The sequence below is a fragment of the Aythya marila genome, assembly GCF_965140915.1.
Source record: "Aythya marila genome assembly, chromosome: 1".
Lineage (NCBI taxonomy): Eukaryota > Metazoa > Chordata > Aves > Anseriformes > Anatidae > Aythya > Aythya marila.
Genome location: NC_139042.1, coordinates 152,402,064 through 152,419,776, shown reverse-complemented (window position 1 = coordinate 152,419,776; position 17,713 = coordinate 152,402,064). Strand labels below are relative to the sequence as shown.

Here is a 17,713-nt window from a genome sequence, read left to right as displayed (position 1 = left end):
ACCCAAAGTGCAATATTGTGCAAAAGAGCCCAGCAATGACTGCTCCAGGAAGGGCGTACTGTGATATGAGAAAGGTTCAGGTCACACAGAGGGATGCAGTAAGTCCTCAGTGTGTCACGGCTACAACCCCATTCAGAGATCTCTACTACATGAAGATGTCTGTGTGAGGCTTTGGATCCCAAATCAGCAACCCAGGTCTAATGCTGTGGGATATATTGCTAAAATAAACATAAAAAAATAGAATTTGTTCCCAGCACTTTTCCTAGCTTTATCATTTTTAATGCAGTCTAATACAGAACTGTTACTCTGATTTTCCTATCTACTTATATGCAAGAGCAAACAAATAAAGATTCAAGCTGGAATTTTTCCAGACGTGTTCAGAACAATTATTCCCCAATAACTTTCCTTATCTTTATCCTTGTGGATTTGAACGCATCCTTGAGAAATCTGTCCCTCATTCCATATTCAGCGGAGAGGACAAAACACTTACAATTAGCATACTCGAACCAAGTTTATAGCCTTGTAGAGATACCTACTCTACATATAACGATTTACCACTTTTTATTGATGCTACAACCACCATTCATTTCTGACTTCCACGTTCCCAGTGCAGAACATCAAAAACAAATGACAGAGATGCCAGATCAGTCAGAAGCGCTGATGTAGCTGCCAACAAATCCTTTGGCTGATTCCACCATTTTGTAATCATCTTAAATTTCAGTCCACCAAGTCTCAGACAAAAAGCCTTCACATCCGTGTCTTGATCCCGACCACAAAAAAGCAAGATCAGAAGACCTGGAACTATAATGCTATTATCACCAGTGACACAGAAAACATCCAAATTCATACTTCTGTGCTAATAGCCTCACTTTGAAGGAAAGAAACAAAAGGCCATTTGGGGGGATGCGATATGAAGTAGCCCTCAAAACCAGATGATGCTTCTGTTTCTTATACTGTCTTTGGAAAGTGTAAAGAAATAAAATTTACACATCAGCTTTTGCAGTTTTCAAAGCTCTCCAGACATATCACTAAATACAGCTAATTCTGCAAGGATCTATACAGATGAAGAGCCACGTGAACTCTGAATATCTATTTTCAAGGTATTTCTGATGCTGCTTTGTCACATTTTTTGTTTTTAGCAACATAAGTTTTAAGAAGAGATGAGATGGTCTGTATTTAAGCGTTTTCTTACATAATGATCTACTAATTCTTTTCCTCAACATTAATGCCCTCCTGAGAAGCATTGCTGACTCCAAGGATAGCTACATTAGTTTCTCAGCAGCCTTTATATTAGGCAGCACATTCAAGATACAGGTTATAACCTACTCAACCAGAACAGAACCAGAATCTTTGAATATGAAATACAAAACCAAGTCCTAGGAATATTCATGAGTTCTACCTCATCAAAAACACATTTTACCAGGTATGTTAAAATGTTGTGATGGAGACAGTGAATTGCTCACTGCCCCGCAGAACTAGGAGTAAAAAAACATGTATCAATCTAAAACACCATATGACCTTGGTTTAAACCTCATTGCAAAGCCTTACCTCACCTTGCTTTTGCCATTCCTTGCCACTCCTACTGGAGCTGCAGTGCCATCATCACTGCTTTCTGGAGCCTGATGAGCTGTGGTTTATCTGCTGTTTTGTGCCCATTGCCTAAAGGAACGTGACTTCAGATTTCAGGGTCCTGTGACTACCAGGACAATTTACCCTGCTCACGTTAGAGAAGGGGCACTCGTAGGAATCTTGCTGTATTTGGTAAAGAAATGAAACATGAATAAAGGAGTGCTCTATTTCTCTTTAGCTGCTAAGTACAAGATTTAACGTAATCAACACTTCTCTGGGGTAAGGACCTCATCCTGTGCTGTGTTGCTGTTGTTTTTTTAAACCTGCAGGGTTTCTTTCCCCCTCCCTCTTCTTCATGTATTCAAGATGAGAGAAGCTTCAGTGAGCACAGAGACCAGTATTCCAATTTATTCAGCAGCAACCTCTGTGGACTGCTAACAGCGAAATGTGATTCTGCTTGGATTACAGGGTATGGACAAGTAACTTGATGCTTAATCTATCACTGTCAATGCAGGTAAGGGAAGAACTTTTACCTATGAGAAATCAGGCAGAGGAAAATATTGAGATTGGGGGAAAAAAAGAAAAAAGAAAAAAAAAAGTGGGGGGCAAAAGGAAAGCTGAAATGAGGGATTTGTGCCCTCTCTTTAAGAGCTGCATGGACAGCCACATGCAAAGGTAAGTAGGAAGTGAGGGAATGGGACAAAGGACCAGGGTGCTCATAGAAAAGTAGTAAATAGTCGAAAGGAGATAGACAGGTTCTAAGCAGAATTTTTCAATAGCAATGAAAATTTCACCTCCGAGATAATCTATCCTTTCTATTACACTGATCCCAGTGTAAAGTGGTAGAGCCGTTTGAGACCTCTGTAAATGTTGATGGTTACTACTACAGTACAGGCACAATCAATAAATCTCAAGTACATCATAATGGAGCCTCAAAGCCTGTGCATACAAACCTGTCAGTAAACTGGGACAGTATTACAAATAGACAAAGGATAACGCGAGGACTGCAAAAAACAGAGCAGGGCAGAGATGAGCGGATTTCCTGGAGGAAGGAGAGGATGGCAAGAAAGGTGAGAAGGGGGTGAACTATTTAGATGTACGTGGTGGAGAACATCGTTAAAAGCACACCTGTTTTTACATGGTGGGAGGATTCAGTGATGGAGAAGAAAACGCTGAAGGGAACAATCAGACCTGGGAGTCTTTTGCTTTTAAAGGAACCCCCAGAACTGATCCCATCAAGCTTCTCTCCAGTCATCAACCACCACAGCCTGTAGATATTTCATAATCAAATTGGAGAAGCAATTACTTTCATTTGCATATAGCAGGCTGCGTTGTTTTTCCTACAGGTACTTATTAGTGTTGTCATGTGCTTGTCTGACAGGACGTATGGCAAACACACCCGAGCCCCAAACGTGCAAAATGGGGCACTCACGACAGAAAAGAACCCAAAAGCTGCCTTCTAAACCGGCACGCTACTTTGAGGTTCAAACAACACAAAAAAAAAAAAAAAAATTGGGGGGAAGAAATCACTTTTAACCAACTGCCCCCTTTGAACTCAGAGCCAAAATACGGGCGCGTAACGGCCACCAGGGGCGCGAGCCCCCAGCCGTTGGGCGCATGCGCAGAGCCACCCTCAGGCAAGGGTGCGTTGAGGGGGGTGCGGTCATGCGCATGCGCGGGCAGGGCCTCAGCCAGGCGGGCGGGTGAGGGCGCTGCTGCACGGAAGATTCCATTCGTTTGGGAAGGGGGGAGATAGGAAATGGATGGTTTTATCCCTTCTTCTCATTTTTCTTTTCCCTTCTGTGTGCTTCCAAACCACTGTTATATAGTTTTTTTCTCGTAGTTTTAGTGTTTTATGCCGCCTGCCCTGTGGATTAATTTCGGCTAGATGGTACGGTCCGCTGTGTTCTACCCAATAAGAAGCCGGTCCTTGCAAACGTAACAGTTGCTAGGCAGAAATCACCCTCTCGCATCCGCAGCACTAAAGCACCTCCCCCGAAGGGGGCGGGGACTCGTGTTTGACTGACAGGACGCTCGGAGGGCGGGAAAAGCCCGCCAACCAATAGCAACTCGCGCTAGCCTTGATGAGCAGAACTCACAGCCAATTGAATCGGAGAATGCTGAAGGAGGCGGGGCGCCCCGTTGCTAGGGCCGCGGCGTTGCTAAGGCCGCGGCAGAGGCGGGTGGCGGCCGCCGCCTTTCCCCGGATCGGGCCGGGCCGGGCCGGGCCGGGCCGGGGCCATGGTGAAGCTGGGCGCCAAGTGCCTGCTGGCAGGTGGGTCCGGCCACAGCCGCCACAGCCGCGGGGAGCCGCCGGTGCGGAACGGCAGCGAGGGGAGGTGACCCCGGGGCGGGGGAGGGGTGGGAGGGGGCGGGTGGGCGGCTGGGGCAGGGCAGGGCAGGCCCCGAGGGGTGGGAGGGGGGGGTGGGCCCTGAGGGAAAAGTCCTGTCAGGGTTTGGGGGGGGTGGAGGGGGGTTGTTCTGTCAGGCTGGGGGCTCGGCTGCATGCACAGGGAACGGTTTCTTCCCGAGTGGCTTGGAACCTGGCCCAAAAAAATAATAAATAAATAAATAAAGGAAGGGAGGTAAAATCACCAGGTTATTTTGGCAGGGTGGGGTGGTGGAAGTGAGTACAGCTGGCTGGGAACGCTGCTGGAGGAAAACTTCATCGCATTTATTTATTTATTTATCTATCTATTTATTTATTTATTATTCTCTTTGTGGAAGCTCTGTGCAGTTTGAGGCAGAAGACCCAAAAGAGAGGACCTTAAAGCTTTTGTTTGCAGACAACACGTGGGTGTCGCTCTTGGCTCCAAAGCTGTCGTCTTTCACCCAGAATAAAGCCTTTGCCTTCTCTTTTTTATACCCTCAGAAACAGATAACCCTCAGCTTGCACAAAGCCAGCAAACACAGAGCAGTTATTCCCCCAGCTCTTTCTTTGTGCTTACTGTGGACAGTACCGTGGCCTGTCTTGTAGACTTGAAACTTGCACACTTCTTCCCCTGTGGAAGTTCTCAGGTCCCAGTCTATAGGCTTTGCTGAATGAAGTCTTTCAGGTCTTGATGTTTAATGTTATCAAAGGCCAATTCCATGACAAGTCTAGATTCTTGTAGCTTTTCCTTGGGTTACCCAGTTATGTGCTTAAACCCAATTGTGTTTGGAGCTGCGTTTGCAATTCTGTTCACAATACAAACAACAGAAATGTCTTGTTCAGTATGCAGTTCTCCTAAGTACTAGGATAATATCCGTATATTACTGAAAATAATAAATTAATGTAGCATACCTGGCAAAATAACTTCTTTCTTCCAGAAGAGAGAGCTATAATGAAATGGATATGAGCGATGAGTAACATCACCGCCACAATCTGGAGGGAACAAGAGAATGCGCTTACAGTGGTAGAAGTGAAAACATCAGAGGTAGAGCAAGAAACGCTTGTGTACCTAAGGAAATTATGAAGAATAGACTGGATCACAGTACTGGGAGCTGCACTGAGGTCAAGGAGAACAGCAGAGGGGAAAAGGGCTTTTATTAGCAAAAGAGAGACCGTTAACTTGACAATAGAAAGCGATTCCTATGTTATCTCAAGGGTAATTTGCGGACACAAAGCCAAAGATATTGTTGTTTGAGCTTACTGTGGAGACACTGTGAAGGGGTTTCCTTTGTAAAGAGGTAGTTGTCAGCAGCAGGCGTTTTACAGACGCGCTGCAGTTTTTGGCAGAATAACGGAAATATGGGTGGAAGAAAAGCTGTGGGATGCAGCACTTGCAGATGACACCAAACTAAATGAGAAGGGCGAGGAAACTTATTTTGAGAAAGTGTAACGATATAATGGGCTAAGAGGATGGCAAAGAAGAATAAAAGAAGGGGGAAAATGGGGCTGTCAAATTAAAGAAAAGTAACACATTAGGTAAGAATTTGTACTGGGTGATGAAAATAAAGGCAGCCTGCGCACTTCTGAGCAATGTATGCTTCTCTAACTCATTTCACAAAGACAGATCTAATTGTCTATTGAAATACAGAATAGCTTCCACCCAGAACAGTGTTGTCTTCAGCACAAGCTTGGATTGATCAGGGAACAAACAAGCTGATTTACCAGATTTTCCTGTCTAAATATTATGAGCCCAACTCAGCTCAAAGTAAGCAAGCACGCTAAAAATGTTTTAACAAGAACTGCATTTAGTTAATGGATCTAGGAGCAATTGGCGCTCTCCAAAATACCCTTCCTACTCTACAGTATCATGCCAGAAGATAGCTTTCCCAGTCTCCTTCACAGCCTCATCCAGGAAGCTGTAATAGGGTCAAAATAGACCCCTTTCTGGATTTATTTATTAACAATGTAACATGGAGGGTCGGTATCCCATGCTTGGCTGTTGTGAATGTTCCTTTCAGGATAAAGCTCAAACACTGAGATATTTAATTCCTGGTTTCTGTCCCTTTGAACCATCCAGGCTGCTGAAAGGATATGTGAAGAGAGGGTAAGCCCTCAGGGAACGTTGTTAACTCTTTGTTCTGCAAGGATAATGTTATGTTTCTTGGAGCTATTTGAGCATACCTGAATTCTGCAGTTCTCTGCCATTGCTTTGGGTCTTAGAGAGTAAGATTGTAACAGCGACCCAAAGCAGGGCAGATCTAAGGTTTCCCAAAGTGTTATGCAAACCACATCGGTAAACCTTAGCTCTAGAAGAGCAAAATCTAAAGCCCCTTGGTTTGCCTTCCATGCAGGGATGAATCAGCAGGCTCTTTCTCTCCAGCCAAGTGACATTTGCTTCTGTTATGCCCAGGATGCAACTAATGAGCCACCGGCAGCATTGAGTCAGCAAGAGTTGCTCACTTAGCAGGGTCAGCAAGAAGAGTTCATCGAGGAATGTTACCAGCTTAAACAGCTTTGTAGTATATAAATGACCTGTCTCTCCTTTAATCTCACTATATAACGAGAATTTGAATTTGTGGAAATTTGTGTACCAAGGACAGAAATCAGCCTGTGCAGCCCAGTCTCCCATAGCCTGGTATGTTTTTATCTGTATGACACTATATCTGGAAAATTTGAGTTCTTCAGTAAAGGCTACAGGGTAGATGTGAATTGTAGAACAAGCAGCAAGTCATGCCTGATCTGGAGACCCTTTACTGTTACTCATGAAGTAGAAATCTGATAACAGCAACAATATACGTAATGGCAATATTTATTTCATCCCATAGGTAATGCCTTTTAGATTATTTTGCGCTTCTCGTGACACTTATCTTGCCTGTATTCAGATTTGCAGTGTCCAAGTTCTTATGGCATAAGATAGGAATAGAACTGAGGGAAAATTAGATTCTCTAAGATTAACAATTTTTTTTTTATCTTTGTTTTTTTTTCAGGTGATCCAGCTGTGGGGAAGAGTGCTTTGGCCCAGATGTTCCGCAGTGATGGGGCTCATTTTCAGAAGAACTACACGCTGGTAGGCATAAATGACACAACAGCATCAAACTGCTGTCTGATGACTTTTCTAAGTCACACAGGAGAAAATAGAAGCTCTAGAGCAAAATAAATAATGTGATTTTAAGTTGAGGTGTTCAAAGTGGGTCTTATGTGGTTTTCTTTCTCCTGCACCTTAGATTCTGAAGAGAAACTGTGTAATGTTCTTCTGTGTAAGTCCTTACATTAAGTGGGTGCTGGTTTTGAAACAATGCAGAATAAATCAATTAATTTTTATAATTTTCCTGCGGAACAAATATTTTCACAAGCTTTTGCGGTGTTAGAGAATTTCCCCCTTTAGGGAATGCTCTATGAAAAAACACTGCTGAAGGAGAAAAGCTCTTAATTCCAACTATTAAATGTGCATGTGGACAGTGTGCTTATCACTATGCAAACATGAAGATGTGCTGCACAGCCCCAAGATAATTATAATCTACAGAAACTGTTCCCAGATGAAGAGGATACAGTTTGCAGTCTTTCAGTGAGAGAATCAATGGTGATGACTAATCAGAAGCAGGATAAAAATAAAAGTAAATATAAGTAAAGTAAAAAAAGGAAAATATGAGTGCGGGGAAAAAACCTAAAATATGTTTATTCATTGAAATAAAGATGGAAACCAGAAGTTAAGGATAGAAATAGAACAAACAAATAAGCTACAAAGCAGAATGAGATAAAAGGTGGAAGAGGCATGAATAATCTCAGTCCCATATGTTAGCTGATCACATGGTTGGTGCAAAACGTTCTAAGGCATGCAATAGAGCAGCAATGTGATAGTAAATGTGGCCCCACAGATACCAGCTAATACCCTAGTATACAGGCAAAGATCTGGATGTTGGTACTACTGCATCTTTTTTTTTTTTTTTCTTTTCCTTTTGAGCAAATCTACACAGCTCTGACATGTAAGCAGGACTATGTTACCCGAGCTATGAGGAGCGTTGCTGAGTTACTGAGTTCCCATCAGCCTGTTTGATGGGATTGTAATGATTCACAAGAATTGCCTCGGTCCAATGTGTAGTTGGTCTGCAGTTGGAAGGGCTCTTTAAAAGTCTTCTGAACCTTGTTTTCCTGATTCTTTTTGACAGACAACGGGCATTGAACTGTTGGTGAAGGCTGTATCAGTTCCAGAGACAAGTGATAGTGTGGTGAGTTTTTCTGTGACATAAATTGGGTCAGAAAGAGACATCCAGAGCTCAAGCCTCACTTTCTATCTCGTTCTAGTGGAAGATTGCACTGCGTGTTCATAAGGCCATTAAGTTGCATTAAGGAAATGAGACTGGTAGTATACAATTGCTGAGACTCCGGGGTTAGTTTAATCTTAAAATATATTTTACATAGTTACATCTAACAGGGCATGTTAAACCAAAGCTGTTGGCAGCATCATTAGGTCTCTGTTCTGTCTTTTAAGATGTTCGGTTTAGTTTATGTTGGAAGTTGAGACTCATCCATTTTTTTCCTTAATGCCCTACAGTCCCACTACTGGGATGTGGACATGTGTATCATTTTGTATAAATAGTGCAGGTTAGCTTCTTACTGCCTCACTACACGTATTCTGCTTCCAGTAGGGGCAGAAACCATACCCAGGGCCCCAGAGATAATCCTTTTATTGTTTATTCATGAAAAATAGCCATTTATTTTCTCATCCTGTCTGAATTTGGGAATGCTCAATGCAGACAGCTTGTCTCTTAGGGACACGAGACTGCTGTACTGAACAAAATGCAGGAATGGCAAGTTCCAGTATTTACCTTCAAAAACTTGCCCTACACTGTGGTATTCCTGGCAAGAACCTTCTCTCTGCTTCTGCTTTCAGGAATTCTTCATTTTTGACTCTGCAGGAAAAGATCTATTTTCCGAGATGCTGGAGAAACTGGTAAGTATTATGTAACAGTCCTCTCCTTCCAAAGGAGTGCTTTTGCTTTGAAGATCTGAACTCCCCAGTCTGACAGATACAGCAAACTTTGTCTTTAACATAAATGGGAGTGATTACTTCAATTGCCAATGCTTCCTGTTCTACCTATCTGAAACTTGTAAAAATACTAGAATACTTTCAAGAAGAAAGCAGGCAGATAATCCTTCAGTTTTCTCACAAAAGAAATAGGGATATATAACTGGCAATATTTGTGTGCTGTTGCTTAAAGTTATTTTTATTTCTTAGAAAAAACATCTCTTTTGCTGCTACTCCAGCAGTGGTTTGTTGTTTGTGTTTTGTTTTGTTGTTTTTTTTCTTCTTTTTTTTGTTATAGTGATGTCTTTGCAACAGGACACATTCTTGTCCTTGAGCATAACACTGTCCTTGATTTTTTTTTTATTTTTTTCTCCTTCACTCATTCCTGTCCTTACCTTTACAGTTCTCCATTGTGCTGCCTCATTTGAAAAGGTGTAGGATCGATTAATTGATGCCAAGTTTGATAAGATGGCAGAGTCAACCTAGTGGTTCGTTGCTCTACAAGAGGCAGTTGCTCTGTTGCCCTTGCACCACGTCTCGTTTGCAGGGGACCCCTCTGAAAGCTGATTCAGCTTCTCAAACTGGCAGAAAACCTTTTTACTTTTTTCCCTAGGATTAATTTTGTACTGATTCAGCATGAAGAATCAGCTTCCTCAGGGATCAGATGAGTGCCAGAGCTGGTACAAGTAAAGGAGCAGGACCACACAGACAGGAATGGGGAAGGAAAGCAAGACCACCACTCTCGCTGCCACCTACCCAGTTAACAGAGATGTGAAACCTCAGCCTGGGCGTAGGGTTCCTGTATATTAGGCTTTTTATTTTTGTCTCAGCATCTGTGTTTGCCATGCAGATGCAGGCTGGCTGTTGACCACATCATTCTCATTAGAGCTGACAACGTTCCTTTCTTGCTGTGCAGTGGGAGCAACCAAACGTCCTGTGCCTTGTGTATGATGTCACTAATGAGCAATCCTTCAACAACTGTGCCAAGTGGCTGGAGAAGCTGAGGGCTCAAGCAGTTGGAATGCACATCCCAGGTAAGAAGTGGGTGATATTCTTGCTGTCTGCTCCCCTTTTGTAAGGCAGCAGTTGTTCCTGTTGAGATGTGGCACGGAATATTTATTTTAAGGCAGGTGCAGACATGGCTTCCTCCGATTCATCTGCTTTTGTCACAACTCGGATAAGACATGAGGATGTTTGAGATGATGCCTTAGTGGAACCTTTTCTAGATAGTTTTAGACTGTTATCCGTGCCTCCGACTTTATCAGATACTTCTACAAATGTTCCAACGTTTATTACTAACAAATCATCATTTCTGTTTTTCCTTTGTTTCTCTTCTTTTTCTGTAGGTGTCTTAGTGGGGAATAAAACAGATCTGGTTGGTCGTCGAGTTGTGGAGCAGAAACAAGCACAGGAGTGGGCTGACAAGCATGGCCTGGAATACTGTGAGATGTCAGTGGTGAGTATCTGCTCTTTTCACCATCTGTGGAAGTGGGTGTTGTAAAGTTATCTTCTCTTTCAGGTGAGGAAAGATAACTGGGGGCTGAATTCCGCTTATTTGTCCTCTAACTCACCCTCAGTTTTAAGCTGTCTTTTGTGAAGCTGTTAGAGCATAAATAGTAAAATGCTCATCCCATCTGTCATTCACAACTTTCTTGTTTCCTTTTCAGAAGGAGATGAGAAATTTTGAGGCCCCTTTCCACATCCTGGCAAAGTCATTCCACCAACTGTACAAAGAGAAAGTGGAAACCTTTCGCTCACTAGCTTGAGGGCCGTGACTGGGAATGACTTAATTAGCTTTTGAGCTTCTTCTGGGGCCCAGAATCCTGCGGACTGGGATACAGAGAGAAGAAAAAAGATGATTGCTCCCTCATGGTTATCTTCTGGTAATTCAAAATAAACTAGAAATAAGCAAGTGGAAAGACATTCTAATGAAGTTGCTACCTCAGCATTCCTTTTGTGTCCTCTAACTTGGTTCTCTGCTCACTGAAAGTCTGGTAGGTTGGAGGAGGCGGGGAGTAAAAGGGGGAGGGCAGAATGGAAATTGCCAGCTTTTTGCTTTGATAGTGCCTTGTCTCATGTCTCAGCAGACTTCCTGCTGCTACAAACAAGGATATAGAGGTTTGGAGGAGGAGAGAGGAAGCTGACAGGATATTTTTCAACTTAAGCAACCCAGCCTTGCAGGACAGGGCTGCCTCGGTCCTACTACTTGAAAAGCATTTGCAGTAGGAAGCCTATGCCCTATAGCTTATACATGGAGACTCAGATATACGGGGATTGAGGTGGATTTAGGTGTGTTTCTGGGGGGCGCCCAGAGTTTGAGGCCTATTTTAAGTGTTACCCGTATCATTTGTAGCACTGGTAGGCTGATGACTAATATCTTTTTCTAACTGGTGGTATCTGGTTCTTTTCTTCAATGAGGCTCGCTTTCTCTGCCTGGCAGGAGCTGTCTGTCTTGCATCTGTACCACTGTCACTTGGTAATGCAGTGCCCTCTGCTGGCCCCAGGTCACAAGATTTCTGAAGAAGCTACCTCTGATGAAGCAAGCAGGACCTTCTACTGTCACATCCAAATTGGCGTGTCTGCAGAATGGGGTCATATAGTAAGAATACCTCTTTTATTCCAGGGACAAATCTAAGACTTAAATTATCTTTCTTTCTTCATGCATTTGTTATTTTATGTGGTTTTGTGTCATTTTTCATCTTGTCAGCTGAGCTTTTCAATTCCATGTTCTCATTAGATTTAGTTTTCAATCTCTTACTAGAATCAGACTCATCTTTATTGTTAAACTTCCCCTGCCTATCCTTGAATTTCAGAGCAAAGACCATGATTCTGATGTCACTGGTGGAAGCAAGATTTGGTAAATTAAAAACAACCTAGCTAAGTTACTTTGATTCAGCCATGTCTGGCTGGAAGTTTTGTATCAGAAAGGACAAAAGCCTAGAGAGAACACTCTTTTGTGTGGTGCATTGATGTCACCTCTGTAAGAATATCTGCTAATGCAGTACATGAAAGCATTCATGGTTAGGCACTGCTTTGCAGCTGGGCCTAACACTGAGGAGCTCAAAACCGTAACCTTTCTCTACTCCTAAAATTACATTAGCCTCCCTTGGGCAAGGGAGGCTGATTTTCATGGAGAATAAACACTGAGGGATTTTTCGGGCAGGCTTTTCAGGAATCTGTGTTTCAAGACTTTTATATATTTTATAACCATTTTTATGCCCGGTGCTAGGAATATGACTGTAGATGTTGTAGCAGACTTTATGAAACACCTCAAGAATCTGGAATAGCAGCTGGGCTCATTTCATTGGCAACAGCATGTTGATGCTGGGAATTGGCTAGGGAGCATGAATACCAGCTAAAGGGGTTAAGCAGGAGCTGAGCCCTCTAGGAAAGAAAATGAATAATCCTTTTTTCTGTTTGCTTGGTTTTTTCCCCCTCAAGAAGCCACTTGGGAAAATGTGATAGTACTAGTTAGGAAAGCTTTTACTTCCTCCAAATAAGGAGGACTCCTCCATGGATTTAGGGTCACTAGAAGATTCATCCTTTTTGACTTGACTTGGCATCCTTGTTGTACATGGGTTGCCTTGTGAATTCTGGGGGCTGTCTCTTTATTTACATGGGCTGAGGAGGGGTTTGCCTGCAGATGTTAGTGCCTCTGCCTATTAAGAATAAAAGCTATTTTGGATGCTGTGCTGATCTAGTTAAAGAACCAAAGAAGGTTTGTTTTGATTTGGTAGCTCATTTGCCCCTAGTTCTACTGATGATGTGATTACAACACAAGACGGATATTTTTTCATACCGAAAATATCGTGCCAGGTGTGTCTGCCACCTGTGACGTGGTGTAGGGGGGAATGAATGCCTTGGGAATAGGTGATGAAATGAATCCCGTATGATCTTTAACTAGGGAGTTCAATCTCTCTGCCCCAGAAAGACTTCCCATGGCTTCAAATAAACAGTCAAAATGCACCAGTAAGATGAAGATCGGTGAACATTGTTTTATTAAATGAACACAGAAGCTGGAGGATCTCATTAAGGGAGTGCTTGCAGAGGTGATTCAGATTTATAGGGAACCTGCTTTTGATAGGTTAGTGAAGAAAAATGCATCCCATGCAGGGAAAGATATATTGCCTGAGAGAGGAAACATATAATCTAATTAGCTATCAGTAGGGATTCACCCACTGCCCCTTTCTTTCCTTCCACAGGCCAGGACTAGAATTAGACAAAAGGTTGTCCCTAAAGCATGTAGCCCAACTTGATTTTACGGCACCGTTTCAAGGACTAACGTAGACACGATTTAATGTCTGTCAAAGTGGTGTGTTTGGTCATCACCGTCTCAGTCGTTCCAAATGCATTTTAAAAGCGTAATATATTGTTCCTTCGTGGCTAATGTGCTATACAATACCAGCATGATGCAGGCGATGCTATTTTCCTAATTTGACCTTGATCGTAGAGACTAGTAGTGAAGGGTGAGTGGAGTCCATGGGAGCCAGATACAGACAGGCTGTGAAAAAGAGTTTTGTGTCTGTGTGAAGGAGTTTGGGTAGCGACTAGGTGAGCTAGATGAGCAGGACGAGTAAGAGTCTGAAGCCATTAGTAATTTCTCTTACTGTGGCCAGCAGCTGTTGTGGTCATATCTGTAGAGCAAGGATGCTTTTTGCTGCTTATAGCCTTTGCAATTCCCTGAATTACAGACACCGTGGAGGACAGTGGGAGGAAGGCAGAAAGCATGTCTGCTGACCAGGAAGCTTGTTGTCTTCTTACAGCTCCCCTACTTTGTCCAGCTGTGCATGCTGAGCACCTGCAGCAGTGAATGTTTACAACCTAGAAGAGCCCCAGCTCAACCAGAACTGAAATTTCAAAAGAAGGGAGAGAAAACAAGCAGCATTTTTAACTGTCTGTAAGAGATTAATATATAGTCCTTTTATAGAAGCTTGTTTGATTAAAAAAAATAAAATCTTTCCTCGAGCCCCTCCTTCTTACCTTTTCTTTGGTCCTCATTTCTCATGTTTCTGCTCTATTAGAATCCCTGTTACACTTGTGCCCTGCTTTACATGGCTTGAAACATTACCAGCTGATTTTTAAAACCTTCTAATTTCCCCATTGACTATTCCCAAGGCTACCTTTCATCTTAGAGAGATTAATAGATAAAAATTTTTAAAAAGTGGAATTTTTAGTCAAATTCTCATGGAAGAATGAACTTCAGGAAGCTGACTGACATTCTGAAATTTTACTGGAAATCCGTTTTTGTAAAGTTGTCATGTTAAAGATGCTTCAATGGTTTGGTTTGGTTTGGTTTTGCCAGACATATTCTACCATGAAGCGAAATGCAGGATGTAGAACTGCAGAAAGATCAGGTCATATTGCGGGATTTAATAGGAGTTTCAAAGCTGATCACACTGTGATAAGAGCTGTTCAGTCTTAACAATGGAGTGGTCACTGCTGTTCATAATAAAGCATTAAATATACTGAAATGGGGCTGTGAAAAAGTTCCTTGTAGAGATTTATTCATTTTAGAGACTTAAAACTTTAGAAAAGACATCTTTCAGAAAACCGATCTGATAAATTACACCATTTGGTCCAGGGTTATTTCTGATATAACTTCGGCGACTTGAAGGGCTGGATTTAGTCTTTTATTCCAATTGACTCCCTTGGGTAAGCTTCATTTCTTTACCTTCTATACATCTTGGGCCAATCTGAACTGATAGCAAAAGACACATGATGCTGTTGAAAATGAAATACTGCCTTGGGGCAGAAGGATAAACCGTGTGGCCTCCTGAGGTCCTCCAAGCAATACTTTATATAATTCTATTAGATTAAGTGGGGAAAGTAGTGTGGAAAGCACAAAACAGGCTAAGTCATAAACTAGCAATTAAACTGGGAGCTGGGCCGGGCTACAGCAGAAAACGTACAATCTATCCCAATTAAGAGCTGTATCTCAAGAGAAAGCAGGAGCCTGACGCAGGTGCTGACAGCAGGGAAAACACTGTATTTCTGTTCTGCAGGCAGCAAATGCTTTCTGCTGGTGCTTACACAGACCCGTGGGGGTCCATACCCTGCTCAAGACTGTGCTCTGCTTTTAATAATTACTGTATCTGTGATGTTCAGGTGGCAACTGCTTGCAGTCGTTGTCTCATCTGCCTGTATAAAGCCAGCAGTGGGATGGCAGATCTCTGCTAGTAGCAGGAAGACATTCCTGTTCTGGATACCATCCGTTATGGGACCCCTCTCTCTCCATGGGGTCTTGGTCTTTCTTTTCCTATCTCATATCCACTTCTTGATGGGGAATAGCCACCTCTGTTTGTTCTTAGCAAGCGATCTTTTCATCTCGCAGATGGTACTCCGTGGTCCTGCGGCTAAGAGATTTCTAGGACCTTCTGCAGCAGAGGTGGATTCTGAGCAGGAGCTATTCAAGGGCCATGTTGGCCCCCCCACGTCCCTCTTAGCCTCAGGGCACATCATCTCTCTGCTTCTCGCATCCCATTTCCTCCTCCTGCTGTCATCTTGCCTTGAGAACAATGTCTTCTGTGCCAGTTGCCCTTGGCTCTGTTGACCCGGAACAGCAATGCTTGGGGGAGGGAGAAAGCAGAGAGCCCCTCAATCTCTGCTCCTTTCGGAGCACTTAGGTGTTGTGACTCCCTGTCCAAGTCCCCTGAGAGAAGGGGACGTTGCTCAGTCCAGAGTGTAATTTCCTGGCAGAAGACCCCCAGCAGAGTCCTGGCAGCCTCCTCTTGGCTCTTCAGAGCTTGCCGCAGTGTAACTTTCACAGACACTGGCTGTTCTCATTTTGACTTGGAGTTGTGGATTTTTTTTTCTTATTATTATTACATTTTTTACTCCTTGGGGGTCTTTCTCTCATTTTTCTGCCACAGCTTCACGTATTTCCTCCCCTAAAGCTGTTTGTCAAGAAAAGCCTGCAATAGCTCTCTTTCCTGGTCTCTGAGATCAAATCCAAATTTGGCAATGTTTAAAAGGGAAATGTGACAGACCCTACATGCCAAGCTGGGGTCGGGGATGGGGTCAGTTTGATGAGCTTCCCTCCAGCCAGATACGCTTCAGCTGGAGAAATGTGGAGCCTGTAATCTTTCTGCACAAGTGCTGGAAAAATAAACAACGTGAGGACCTAAAGTTAGGGACTGTTAGAGCAGGTACACGGGCAGAACTGAGCAGCTGCTGTGTCTTGAGCAGTGGAAATGCGGGAGCAGTCGGAGAACAGGCGAGTGTAAGAAAGAGTGGGGTGTGTATTCCTTCACGAAAAGCCCAAGGGATTTGCCGAGGCAGAGTGGGAGGGTGGGAAATCTGAGTGGAAAGGCCTAAGGGTTTTCCTCGCTTGTAGAATTATGTATGGAAATCAAGTGGGAGGAAAAGTAATTTTTGCTTGAGCCATTGAGGGAAAGTGAGGATACATGCTAGTGCTGCAGGTTGGAGAGCAGGTGGCAAGAATAAATAACTGAACATCGACTGGCAGGGCCCAGATCTCTGGGCCAAGGTTGGTTTGGGAATTCAGCGCTGTGACGAGTAAGGTCAACGGTTGCCATCAGTTTAGGTTCAGGTTGTAGGGCCTGCGTTAGAACAAGGCAGGGTGAATTAGAGTCTGCGTGACAGGGTCAGCGCTGGGGTTATGATAGGGCAGTAGTGAGAACCCATAATGACAAGTAATGTGGGGAGATAATTATAGTACGCTGCGCTGCTCTGAGGAGCAGTGGCTGAAGTCAGCACGTTCAGGTGAGACCAGAAAAAGCAGGTAGGCTACAGAAACGGTGGAAGAGTGTGAAGTGATGCTGGAAATTCAGCTTGAGTTCAATTCTTCTAAGGGGATTTCTGAGGGGAGGGTAATAGACACCTACGATTATTACCCGCAGAGCTTTGTATTATTACAACACAAATTAATTCTGTTGTTTCTGTTGCTAGAAACTGGGTGATACGTTTGCTTAAACATTTTTCTTTTTTTAGGGGGGGGGGGCAACCAACCCATAATATTTCTGCATAATTGTGCTGCAGCCTCCTGAATACATTATATGCATCCATTCAGAAAATGAAAAGAGAACCTGCACTTCACCTGGCCAAGCAGATGTGACGGCTGCAACTTGAGCATTGACATTGCACAACAAAAGCTTCATGATCAGTTTGCACTGCAGAAGACCTCCCCAGAACACCAATACATAACCTAAAAAAGAAATAGAAAAATGCAATGCGTATGTGGTCAATATAAAGCAGCTAGAAATCACCTTGTTCACGAATAAAACCAACTACAATTAAAAATGCCCTCAGCTCTGCATGGGAGGAATCTCTTTTCTGTGTTGGTTTCCTTTCTTTGCTTTTGCTAATCTCTTGATTCTTGCAAAGCGTCACGTACTCTAACAGTTGTGCGTGACCACTGCGTGCTATTTCTGGGCCTTTGTTTTTGTGATGTTGGATGGCTTCGGTGTGGGGACTGTGAGCCAGGACGTGTTGGGATTCAGGTTGCGGTTGAAGCATCAGGCATGAAATCGGTTTGTGAGGGCAGCAGAACAGAGGCTGGGAAAGAGTCCCACAGTTAAGATCATGCTTTTTTTTTTCAGTGCTGTTGTCAGCAGAGGTATCAGGCTGCAAGGAATGGGAAAATGTTAGGGAGAGGACGGGGATGTTTTGGGTACGGACACAAGCAGGTTAATGCAGCTCTTTCTGTCCTTTCTAGTCTCTGAACCCACCGAGACCTGGGCATGTTTTTTTTAAGTGGACTGAGTCGTTGCTGTTGATGCCCACCCAAC

The 17,713-nt window shown here is 43.4% G+C and overlaps 1 protein-coding gene across 10 annotated transcripts; it reads left to right on the top strand.

The window, feature by feature from the left end:
• Positions 1 to 3,738: 3,738 nt before the first annotated feature.
• Positions 3,739 to 17,194, top strand: IFT27 (intraflagellar transport 27). Of its 10 annotated transcripts, none has more exons than XM_082751952.1 (9): positions 3,739 to 3,844; positions 6,928 to 7,007; positions 8,107 to 8,166; positions 8,832 to 8,891; positions 9,883 to 10,000; positions 10,313 to 10,422; positions 10,634 to 10,960; positions 11,407 to 11,565; positions 16,996 to 17,194. In XM_082751952.1, exons 1-7 carry the CDS (start codon positions 3,811 to 3,813, stop codon positions 10,730 to 10,732), a joined length of 561 nt encoding a protein of 186 aa, XP_082608078.1. In that variant the 5' UTR covers positions 3,739 to 3,810; the 3' UTR covers positions 10,733 to 10,960; positions 11,407 to 11,565; positions 16,996 to 17,194. The 10 variants fall into 10 exon arrangements, with proteins under 10 accessions (XP_082608078.1, XP_082608073.1, XP_082608074.1 ...); XM_082751947.1 differs by having other exon boundaries at positions 16,965 to 17,194; XM_082751948.1 differs by having other exon boundaries at positions 16,917 to 17,194.
• The last annotated feature ends 519 nt before the right edge of the window (positions 17,195 to 17,713 follow it).